The sequence below is a fragment of the Camelus dromedarius genome, chromosome 2 (assembly GCF_036321535.1).
Source record: "Camelus dromedarius isolate mCamDro1 chromosome 2, mCamDro1.pat, whole genome shotgun sequence".
NCBI classification, from domain to species: Eukaryota; Metazoa; Chordata; class Mammalia; order Artiodactyla; family Camelidae; genus Camelus; species Camelus dromedarius.
The window spans coordinates 100,340,033-100,352,058 of NC_087437.1; the positions used below are offsets into that span (position 1 = coordinate 100,340,033).

A 12,026-nucleotide genomic window follows, 5' to 3' on the forward strand; every position below is an offset into this window, starting at 1 on the left:
TTTTGTTCTGTTGGTGGTTTCCTTTGCTATGCAAAAGCTTTTAAGTTTAATTTGGTCCCATTCATTTACTTTTGCATTTGTTTCCTTTGCCTTAGGAAATAGATCCAAGAAAATACTGCTACAATTTGTCAAGAGTGTTCTATGTTTTCTTCTAGTTTTGTTGTTTCTGGTCTTGTATTTAAGTTTTTAATCCATTTTGAGTTTGTTTTTGTATATGGTGTGAAAAAATGTTCTAATTTTAGTCTTTTACCTGTAGCTGTCCAGTTTTCCCAGCACCACTTACTGAAGAAACTGTCTTTTCTCCATTGTATATTCTCCTTTGTTGTAGATTGACCATAAATGTGTGGGCTTATTTCTGGGCTCTCTATCCTGCTCCATTGGTCAATATGTCTCTTTTTGTGCCAGTACCATGCTGATTACTGTAGCTTTGTACTATAGTCTGAAGCCAGGGAGTATGATACCTTCAGCTTTGTTCTTTTTTTTTTTTTTTTCAAGATTGCTTTGGCTATTGGGATCTTTTGTGGTTCTATGTAAATTTTAGGATTATTTTTCTAGTTCTTTGAAAAATGTTCTGGTATTTTGATAGGGATTGTATTGAGTCAGCAGATTGCTGTGGTTAGTATGGACATTTTAAAAAATATTCTTCTAATCCATGAACATGGGATATACTTCTATTTATTTGTATTGTTTTCAGTTTCCTTCATCAGTGTCTTACAGTATTTCAGAGTACAGGTCTTTCATTCCTCAGATTTATTCCTAGGTATTTTATTCTTTTTGATTCAGTTGTAAATGGAAATTTTTTGTGTGAATTCTCTTTGTGATAGTTTATTGTTAGTGTATAGAAAAGCAACAGATTTCTGTACATTAATCTTGTATCCTGCACCTTTACTGAATTCGTTTTTTAGTTCTGTTCGGAGGGGGTTGGTTTCTTAGAGTTGTGAGGGAAGTCCTCTCTGCTTGGCTTGTTGATGACTGACTTTTCTCTGTGTCACTTCACGTCACCATCCTTCTGTGTTGTCTGGCTCTGTGTCCTACTTTTCCCTTTTTATAAGGACACCAGTCCTGTTGGATTAGGGCCCACCCTGATCATCTCATTTTAACTAATTCTATCTTCAACAACCTTGTTTTGAAATAAGGTTGCATTCTCAGGTCCTGGGGATTAGAATTACAACATAGGAATTTTGGGGCACACAATTCAATCTATTAACAGTGACAATGATTGGGAATTATGACAAAGGCCTAATAAAATAGTGAACGTTGGTGTGAAATACATGCACAGAGAGTTTCCTTAATTGTTAGTGGTATAATAAAAATATCAGCACCTAAGTAACTATGCCAACATAGTTATTTCATGGGTCTCAGTCTCTGTAATCCTCAGCCCCAGAAGAATATTTATTTCAAATATGGAGTGACCATAATACACTTTTTTTGGTGGGGTGTAATTAGGTTTACTTATTTATTTTTGGAGGATGTACTGGGGATTGAACCCAGGACCTTGTGTATGCTAAGTATGCGCTCTACCACTTGAGCTGTACCCTCCCCCCGTAATACACTATTAACTTCACATCTGCTCGTCAAGTGAAAAAGTAGTTGAGGAAATGCTACGAATTGTCTTTTCTTATGAATCTTGCTGGCAAGATGAAACTATTTTTCCAGGGAAACAGTTTTTCAAGTTCTGTATTCTACATTTTTATAAGATAATTTTTGTGAAATAGTGTTTTTTAAATATTTTAAGTAGATAATGCACATGATAGAGAGTGAAATGTAAATCACCCTTTCACTCATGTTTCTCAGTTTCTGTCCCGAATTCCCTTCAAGAGACATAACTTAAAATTTTTTTGAATAGGTCATCTATTCATGGGGAACAAAATTCATAAGATACAAATATATAATGAGAAGTATGATCAATTTCTTATTTATCCTTCTATAAATGCTTTACACATATATAGGCAATTGTATGTGTGTATTTTTTCAGTTTATCCTGAATACTTATTTTCAAAAGTTAGTAAGTTGGCCATGGGGTGTGAAGGGATGTTAGGTTTTTGGTTTTTTTTTTTTTTAAATTGAAGTATAGCTGGTTTACAATGTTGTGTAACTTTCAGGTGTACAGCAAAGTGATTCAGTTATATATGGATGTTAGGTTTCTGACTAGAGCAACTGAGTGGAACCTTAAGACATTGAGTCTTGTTTCTATTAGAATCTGTGGAGGATGTTAGTAGGTAGGTGAATCATGAACCCAGACCTAAACAGTAAACTCAAGGCTGGAGATAAAAATTTGACCATCAGAAGCATGAGGATAGATTTTAAAGACAAAAGAATAGACCATGACAAAGAGAAGTAAAGGTGGAGATTGGAGCCCTGTTTCCTTGCATGTTTGAAAGTTAAGCTAAGGAGTTCAGTTTTGAACATGTTGAGTTTGATAAGTTTATTGTATACATAAATGGAGATGTTGAGTAGATACATGGATATATGCATGTACAGTGTGAGGGCTGAGCATGAAAACACTGGAGACTATGAAGTAAGTGATGTTGATAAAGTTGAGTGGCGAACCAAATCAGACACTTCACTTAAATAGGAAGAAAATGAAAGAGGGAAAATTGTGTGTGTGTGTGTGTGTGTGTGTGTGTGTAAAAGGGTTGACACTGTGGAAGTCCAGTGTTGCCAGCCAGTAGAGAGCATATTCTTGGAAACTTTGGAAAAACTGACCCCCTTCTGTTGCTGTTCCTGTTGAGAAGTCTTTTCTGGTATTTTGAAGAGTTTCTGTTCCTCAAATTTGGATTTTTATTTTTTAGGGGATTGCTGCTTTGGGAGGAGGGGAAAATACCCATCAAGGATCCATTGCTTGAACATATTTTATTTTGGTATTAAATGCAATCAGTTTAAAAGTGTGTGTGTGTGTGTGGGGGGTGCCCTTCATCAGTACTTAAGACAGGATGATACTCTAACATGAGTTTGGGAGACGGTTTGCCTGGTTCTAGCTGGATGACCTTAGACGAACCATTTAACCTCTCTCCTCCTTTTTCTTAACAGTAAAATGAGGGTAATGGAACCTACTTCGTGGCATTGTTCTGGGACTGATAAGTCGGTACATGTGCAGCACACAGGCTGGCCCGTGCCCGTGCTCTGTAAGCACTGGCTGCTGTCATCAGCATCGCTGCTGTTGTATTGTAATAGTAATATTTACCTTGTATCTTATAGGATTGGGTGAATGTATCCTGGTTTTCTCAAGACAGTTCTGCCTTATGGCTGTTATTTCACTGTAATTACAAATGGCAGTTAATCTTTTGCTCTAGAAAGTGTCTCAAATTGGCAGTAAGATCTGTGGTTACCCTGCCTTTGGGGTTTATAGAGTAGTTTGGCAGTGGTCTCAGTGAGGTGGTACTCAGCATGAAGAAAGGAAATGGCGGTACCCACTTTCTCTGTCACTGTTCAATCAAAAGCAGCACCAATATATGTACGTATAATTAAATTTCCTTCATGTTTAGATTATCCCTAAAAGTTTAGAACAGGCACCAGTACATGATGATGTGTGGGATTGTTCTATGTGTCATGCAGAAATACTTACCAGTAATGAAAGTAGTGACCATCTCTATAAGCCAAAATACATTTAACTCATTGCATCTTCTAAATTTGATTTCATCTGACTTGATGGTGCAATATTTTGGGGGGGGAAAAACCTGTTTCCTTGTTAAGACAGCATTGTAACAATAGTAAATTTTAAAATATTTCATTCAAATGATACTGCTACCAAAAACCTTTCTGTTCTGTCTCTTCTAGTATATTTAAGTATACATGTATTTCTAAAGTGAAGGTCCTCTAGTCCTTTTTTTTCCTACGTGATGTTGTATCATACTTGTACGTGTCTTACCTGTTGTTAGAAGTATATATACATACATACATATATATATATATATATATATATAACATATATCTCCATTTTAATAGCTTTATGATGTTTCATTAAGTTGATGTTCCATAATTCATTTTTTTCTTATTTTTGGACCTAGAGGTTGTTTCCAATTCTGATATATGTAACACTGCATTCCTACAGGTTTTTCCCTTTCTTTAAGAGCACAGGTATTTAAAAGCGTAAGTAATAAACCAATGGATGTTAGGGCAAATTTAATTCTGGGATGTAAGTGAAAGCACTGTTTAGTTCGTTGTTTCTTACACACAGATCATTTCACAAGCTACGTTTTATAAATGCGATGATCTCCAGACCGCAATCTGAGGAAACTGGTAAGGGGAAAAGGAGAAGTTCTGGCCTTTTTAGGCCAAAGGCATATGTAAAATCTACAGAAGAGGGTGAGATCACTCAGGAAAGAGTACAGAGAATGAGAAGAGAACTGCAGGCAGCCCCCTGGGGCACAAAAGACTGAAAAAGCAACAATTCTGGGAATGAAGTCATGCACGATGACAGACCAGTTCTGGTAGAATGGTTGGGCCAACCCTTAGTGCAGTGGATTGAAGCATGAATGAGATCTAAGGAAAACCTAGAAATACAGTTAGCATGTAAAACCATGCCTCGCGCAGACAAAATCCTACAGTGTCCAAATTATATGAAAGACATGGTTTTGCTCGTCTCGTCATCTGATCCCCCCAGCACCTGAGACGCCTGATTCATCAGACCCAGTTTGAAAGCTATGTAGATTAATCTCTCAAGACTCTTGGCCATGAAGAGAAGGAGGAAGTGAGAGGAAACAGTAACTAGGGAAGGGCAAAGGTTAGCTTGTTTGTGAGGATGGGAGAGGCTGGAGCGTGGAGGCTGTAGAGGATGGTTCTGGAAGCAAGAAGGAGCCAAAACGGAACGTTGGTGGGATTAACTTGGAGAGGGCAAGGAGAGCATCTCCAGAGACTGAGGGAAGAGAGGGAGGGAGACTGGGGCAGATCTGATAGGTTTGTGGCTGCGGGGACAGGATAGAATTAGACGATCTCACTTTGCTCCGTAGAGGTGAGGTCATACCCTGGGAAGGGTGGGCGGTGGGGGTAGCTAGGAGGTAAGAGGACTGAGGAAAGAGGAGAAATTTAGGAAATTTGGGGTGAAGAACAGGGGAGGGGATCTAATAAGAACACAGAAAAGGGATCCTCAATGATATGAAATATACTTCTTTTCTTGGCCAAGGTATCCTTTTTCTTTGACTGCTTATGGTCCTACCTTTTTCTCACCATGTACTCCTGATCCTTCCTAAACCATCCTCCTGGTTCAGCCTGATTGCTCTCTCCTTGCAATTGCTCCCTCTGAGGAAGCTGAGGGGCACCTGTCTTCATGTTGTCTGTCTCTTCTCCCTAAGCAGGTGTCAGACTTCTCCAAGGTTGAGCATGTTTACGTCTAAATGTCCGACATGTAATAGATTCTCAGTAATCTTTGTTGATGGTGATAACTGCAGCAGTTCTGGCTGTGTTCACATCAAGCTGTTGCCACAAGTATCCCCATCACAGTGTATTTCTTCATAATATATCTTTGGTTTCTTCAGGTTTGTGCAGTTTTTTCCCAGAGCAGTTTTATGGAATCAGTGCAAACTACTCATGGGGAAAATGAGTTATCTTGCACTCGAAAAAGAAGACATGTGGTCACGTGTTAGGTCAGTTGTCACTCGCTATTCCAAGTTGAATGTTGGCTACTGGCACTGTGCTCTTTTCATGTTGCTAAGTAGGACATTTTCCCTCATGGAGTCCTGGAACTGTCAACAGGGAGAACATTTGTAGAGAACGGTAGAATGGCCTTGCCATTCTGAGAGAAGAGAGTGTGGTAGAGAAGATGGAGCAGTGCCCCCTTACCTGTGGGGGATACATTCCAAGGCCCCCAGTGAATGCCTGAAACTGCAGGTAATACATGTACTGTTTTTCCTATACAAACATACCGATGATAAATTTTCGTTTATAAATTAGGCACAATAAGAGATTAATAACAATAACTAATAATAAAATAGAACAGTTATAACAATATACTGTAATAAAAGTTATATGAATGCAGTCTCTCTCAAAGTAGCTTAGTGTACAAACTTAATACCTTTTGCATCTTAACTAAGCACTTACCACACACCGTGGCTGTCTTTTGCAGTCTGAATTGTGACGGCAACGCCAGCACAGATTTTTTTCCTTCACGGTTTCACAGATAGAAGATTCATTCTTACTGTAGATCTTAGCAAGCTTGGCATTTTTTTCTTTCAAGTCGAGAACTTCCACCTTTTCACTTGAAGCACTTTATGACTTTTCTTGGGCATATTCGAATTGCCAGCATCACTACCCTTGCACTTTAGGGCCATTATTAAGTAAAATAGGGGTTACTTGCACGTGAATGTCCATCCGGTGACTGAAACAATATTTTTCTGTTGAAATCTTACAGCTTTACTTATTAACTTGACTCTCAAATATTTATCGTCTATAGATTTTCTATATGTAAATTCAAAAAAGTTAGCAGTTTTAATATCAATTTGCCCCCATTTATTTCTGGACTTGAAAGGAATACTCCTCTCCCTGCTACCACCCCCCAAAAAAGAGGTGTATATTTAGTTATATGATGGAAAAAATTTCCAAAATAGGTCTGTAACTTCATATCTAATGATAAAGATTGGTTAAGTCAATTAAGGCACATACATATGAATACCATGAAACTGTTAAAAAGCATGTTTTAGGAGAAAATCAATGACATAAGAAAATATCCCATGTTTTCAAATTATGAGACTGTAAAATGAATATATTTCATAAAACAACAGTATAGGAATATACAAAGTTAAAGTCTCTCTAAACATCCCCCATCCACTAAAATATTAACGGTGGTTATCTCTGCTGCAAGGATTACAGGTAATTTTAATGGTCTTATTCTCTATGCTTTTAGGTACTTTTATTTTTTCTAAATAAGTATATTTTTCATTAGATATTACATATTTTTTATTAACAAAAATTTATCGAGTAAGTGTTATATATAATAACTGTGGCACACGTTTATTATTCTCCATTACAAATGGCACTTCTATATGTAGATGCATAGGGAAAACAATGATTTAAACTAACCACTAATACTTTTCATGGAGAAGGGAGATTATTTACAGTTACAAGCTTTAGCTTGTAAGTTGGAAAAAGAATATGTGATGCCCTCTTGTGGTCAATAATTCTTATAATGTGATTGATTCTTTTTCATTGAAATCCAGTCTGAGAGAATAATACTAAAATATCTATTCTATTGCTTTCTAAATGACAAAAAAACAAAACAAAACAAACAAACAAAAAAACCCCACAAAACAAAAGCCAGTGCTTACACACTGTTACTAACCGCTTAAGGGTAGCCATTGTAAACAGTTTAGCCTATCTTTCCAACCCTCAGTCCTGCTCTTAAAAGCATGTCCTGGAGTCACACTGCCTGGTTTGAAGCCCTGCTGGCTTAGGTCATCAGGGACAACTTAACTTGAATACTCCGAGACTCAGTTTCCTTGTGTAGGTGAGGATACTGCTAGAACACACATGGGTTTATCATAGAATGAAAAGAAGTTACAGGACCTGCCAAATGGAATTCCATTTTGCTAGATACAATACTTTATATATCTATGCATCCATGTAAACTACAGTGGTTAACATTATCCTGTGATAAATCCAGAGGTTCTATTGTCCTCACTTTTTGTACCTGTTTCCACCCTTCATACACCTTATGTAAACATAATACAATTTATTAAGCATTGGATATTTTGTATATTGGAGTGTTTTATATTAATCATCTTATTTCATCCATGATAAACCTATTAAGTTCTATGACTATCCTCACTTTTTGTACCATTTTTACCCTCATGCAATTTGGTGGACATCTTTCCACATCAGAAGATACAGATCATTCTTTTATTGGCCTCGATCAAGTCTTACATAGTGTGAATGAATTATGATCTTTTATTATGGCAAATAAGGCTGCATCAGTTGTACATTAGTTTTTTTACGTTGTTACTTTGTTAGGTTACTTTCTATATGTACAGAATTTGAATTACTGGGTAAGAGAATATACACATTAAAAACATTTTTGACATTGTTAAATTGCCTTCCACAAAGACTGCAAACCATAATCTTTCAAAGCTTGTTAGTTTGCTAGGTGAAAATGGTATTTTGTGGTTTCAACTTTTATTTCATTTGTCATTAGGGTGCCATTAGCACATCTTTTAATTTCTTAGCCATTTGTATTTCTTTGTATTTCTTTGACTCTGCTAAATAATTTAATTATATGTAGAAGATTTTTGTATATTAAGAATATTAATTTATTTTCTTTTAAACATTTTGTGGAAAATGTCTCCCTCTTTGCAGTTTATCTTTTAATTGTGTTTATGTCTTTTGATACGCAGTTTAAATTTTTTTTTTCTTCAATTCCAAAACATCAATCTTTGTGGGGAAAATTTTCCTAAGCTGAAAGTTTGGAAATATCTCCTTCCATATTTCCTCTCAGTAATAGTTTCATATTTTACATTTTATCTTTAATCTACCTGGAATTTATTTTTAAGTAAGAATTTGAAGGCTTGAAGTAAGAATTTAAAAATGCATATCATTTGCAGATACTAACTACTATATATAAAATAGATAAAAACAAGTTCATACTATGTAGCACAGGGAACTATATTCAGTATCTTGAAGTAACTTATGGTGAAAAAGAATATGAAAACAAATATATGTATGTTCCTACATGACTGAAGTATTGTGCTGTACACCAGAAATTGACACAACATTGTAAACTGACTATATTTCAATAAAATATATACATGTACAATATTCATAGACAAATAGTTCACTATTAATTTGTTATTGGTGCATTATTTTCAACTTGAAAAGCCACATTCACCACTCATTAAACTTCTGTATCTAAATGTTTCTGGTTCTGCACTTGTATTATTTCATTGGTGTATTAATGCACTCCTGTTATACCTTAGAGTATATATTGATAATTTACGTAAGAACACTCTGTCCATTGTTCTTTTAAAAAAAAATTCTTGGTTATTGAAAATTCTTCTATGTAAACTTAAAATTAGGTTTTCTAGTTCCACTAAAATTTCACTAAGGTTTTAATTATGATTTATATTGGCTTTACATATTAATTTGAAAGGTAAAGTCTTTTTTAATAGTATTGAGTCAATTTAGAAATATGCAGTATTCTTCCAGTCAGTTTTTACTTTAGGTAAATTCTTAAAACATTTTTCTCCTCTGTGGGACTCACTCCTTTCTGTTATTGTTAATTTCCAGGTATTTAATACTCCTAATAGGAACTTTTCTCCCACAAAGTGCTATTTTAAAGTATTGTCTTTAAAGTATTGTCATGAAATTAATGTGTATCATTGGGAACACTGGAGAATTATGTCTATACCACTCTATTACAAGCATTTATTATTTTGGAATATTTTCTTCCAGACACAGTATGATCAGCAAACAAAACTTTGTGACCTCATTGCAATGGTTTAATTCAGAATGTACCAGATTGCCCATGAAACATATGCAATTTGGTTATCAGTGATGTATAGTATTTGTATTTGCTAAAAATAAATCCATTGACCTTGTCTTAAATTGAGTGCTTTAAAAAAAAAAGTCCTTTTACTTCTCCAATTACCAAGTAATAATGGTCAGTATAAATATCTAGACTGAAATGTACAATGTAGAAGCATTAAATTTCTCTGTATCTGCTTCCCCGACCTGGACTTCATCACCTGCCTCTGAGAACACTACCTACTGTTAACAATTTGGTGTTTCTTTTTTCAGACAATATTAGCACCATTCTAGATGTAACATTTTTCTTTCTCCACTTGCAATATTTTCCCAACGTGCAACATTTTATTCCATGTCATTACAAAATGATCTACTTTTGTGTGTGTGTCTACATGGTATTTTCCATAGTATTTTCTTGAACAGATGTTCCAATTTTTAGCTTCTCTGGAAGTTCTTATCTTACCTGGGATAATAATGGTTAACTTCCCCAGGAGGTTATTATGAGAATTAAAAGTTGTTGGCACATAGCAATAAAATTTTAAAAACTTATTGTTTACTATCATCTGTAAAAGGGATAGAATGGTCTCTCTGATAAGGTAAATAAATACATGTGTTTTTAAGTTTTTTTTTCCCCCAGTCATCAAGCAAGAAATCATTTAACAGTAATAGCTGAGTAGAAGTCAACCTAAATGCTTTATTATCTTTGTTTGAAATCATAGAAACTTGCTAAAAAGTTAAGTACTTTGAGATAAATATTATACTAAAAAACCAGAAAATATTTGATTTGAATTTAATAGAATTTACAAATTTATATTTTTTCTTTTAAATAGTCCCATGTCCAAATTTAACCTCTAGAGAAGCTTTGCAGCTGTAACTACAAACATAAAATGAAAAATTATAACTAATTATCACCATTCAGTCACATGCCACTCCTGCTTGAACCAGCCTGATAAGGCTCTCAAGCTGAAATTATGCAGCGACGTTTTGTCTTCATTAGAGAAGTCCTAGAGCCTGAGGGAGACAGAGATGTTACAGCTCCTGGAGTTCTAATTGCTATTTAAAAAGTTAAACAAACGTTTGAACTGCATACTTATTAGACTGACTTTAAGACCCAGCTGCTGAAAGAAAAATGGTTTTATTTCATTAGGAATGCATTGAAAAAGCTGTATTGATAAGAGCTTTCTTTTGTTTTAAATAAATTTTGGAACAAGATGTGAAGTGGATAGTTAATACAGGTACCAAGTCTAACATGCAGTAAAATTGAAAATTAGCATTTTCTCCAAGGCACTCCGCTATTTAGTTGTCAGCACTAATGAGTAAGATTTAGATTTTATAGTGGTCCAACGTGGAAAGGCCTAGTTATGTTACTAGGTCTGTGCCAAAAATATTTCCCTCCTCAACAGTATGGCTGTTATGCTTCTGATTCTCCCCAACGAGCTTGTAACTAAGACATGAGCTAACTAACAGAACAAATGCTACCTGCTAACTCCATGACAAAAATACTTGAAACTTGCCACCTTTACGACTGCCCACAAGCCTGCCATTATCACACAAAACTCTCTAGGACCTATAAGGGAACAGTAACAATTAAAAATTTTTTTCAAACTTAAATAAAACTTATCTCCCTTGTGATGCCAGCTACCCCTATGGAAATATGCTCTAGTTTAAATAGGCATCCACAATGTATTTCAGGAAAAGCAGACATTATAGTTAATAAATAGGTTTAAAGGTGCATATGGCTTATGAGTACAGTTTAACATTAATATTTTTAAGTCTCTAAGGTTTAAAAATAAATTTTCTGTTGAGGTTGTAAACACTTTAAATTCCACTTCCTTTCAAACCTTTGAGAGCTATGTATCCTTATGATTTGTGCACTTTTCTGGTAGTCTATACTTCCAACAGAATTTAACAGAAAACAAGAGGAATATCTAACAGCCAAGGCCATTCAATGATTTACTAGCAAGTTGTGATTTTTTTCTGATTTAAGTCAAATAATTTAAGACTAAAAATTTAAAGACGTGAGTAATGCAAAAACACATTGATCTTAGTTTTAAAAAATTTACCTTAGAAAAAAAATCTAAATTCTTATGTCTTTTTCTCTTTTTGTAGTTCAAGTACACTTACGAAACTGATGGCATTACAGTGGTATAAATATGAAGGACTACTGAAGAATCTGAAGTATTATACTATTTGGCTTTTAGACCTAATAGACTGTAACATGTTGAAAGAAAGCCCAAAGCACAGAGATGATAGCAGCTGTAAGACTGTAAGAACCTTTCCGCTTTATGCAATGGCACTAGGCATGTCAGTCAGAGGTATCAAAATTTGTACGGGCCAAATTCTTGATTAGGAAAATCTTACATACTGTGACTTTGATGGATGAAAGATATTTGATTATATTTTCAATAAGCTACTACTATCAAATTTTAGGCTTTTTATTTACATGAGTATTTTGATCCTGTAGCCTTTCAGAAAGGTACGGTTAATAAAATTAATTTTTTTAAAGAAAAATTTAAATTGTTACATTGTTTATTCATTGCTAAATATTTAATTAAACACATTGAAGTGAAATACCCCCT

General features: G+C 34.8%; 1 protein-coding gene across 2 annotated transcripts in view; it reads left to right on the forward strand.

Moving 5' to 3' along the window:
• Positions 1-11,985, forward strand: part of CXADR (CXADR Ig-like cell adhesion molecule) — a 57,396-nt gene extending 45,411 nt beyond the window's left edge. Inside the window, exon 7 of one of the 2 annotated variants that reach the window (XM_031458068.2) lies at positions 11,557-11,985. In XM_031458068.2, coding sequence (XP_031313928.1) covers positions 11,557-11,797 — 241 coding nt within the window. In that variant the 3' untranslated portion in view covers positions 11,798-11,985. The remainder of the gene's footprint in view (positions 1-11,556) is intronic. The other variant, XM_064496530.1, reaches the window with a different exon arrangement.
• Positions 11,986-12,026: the final 41 nt, after the last annotated feature.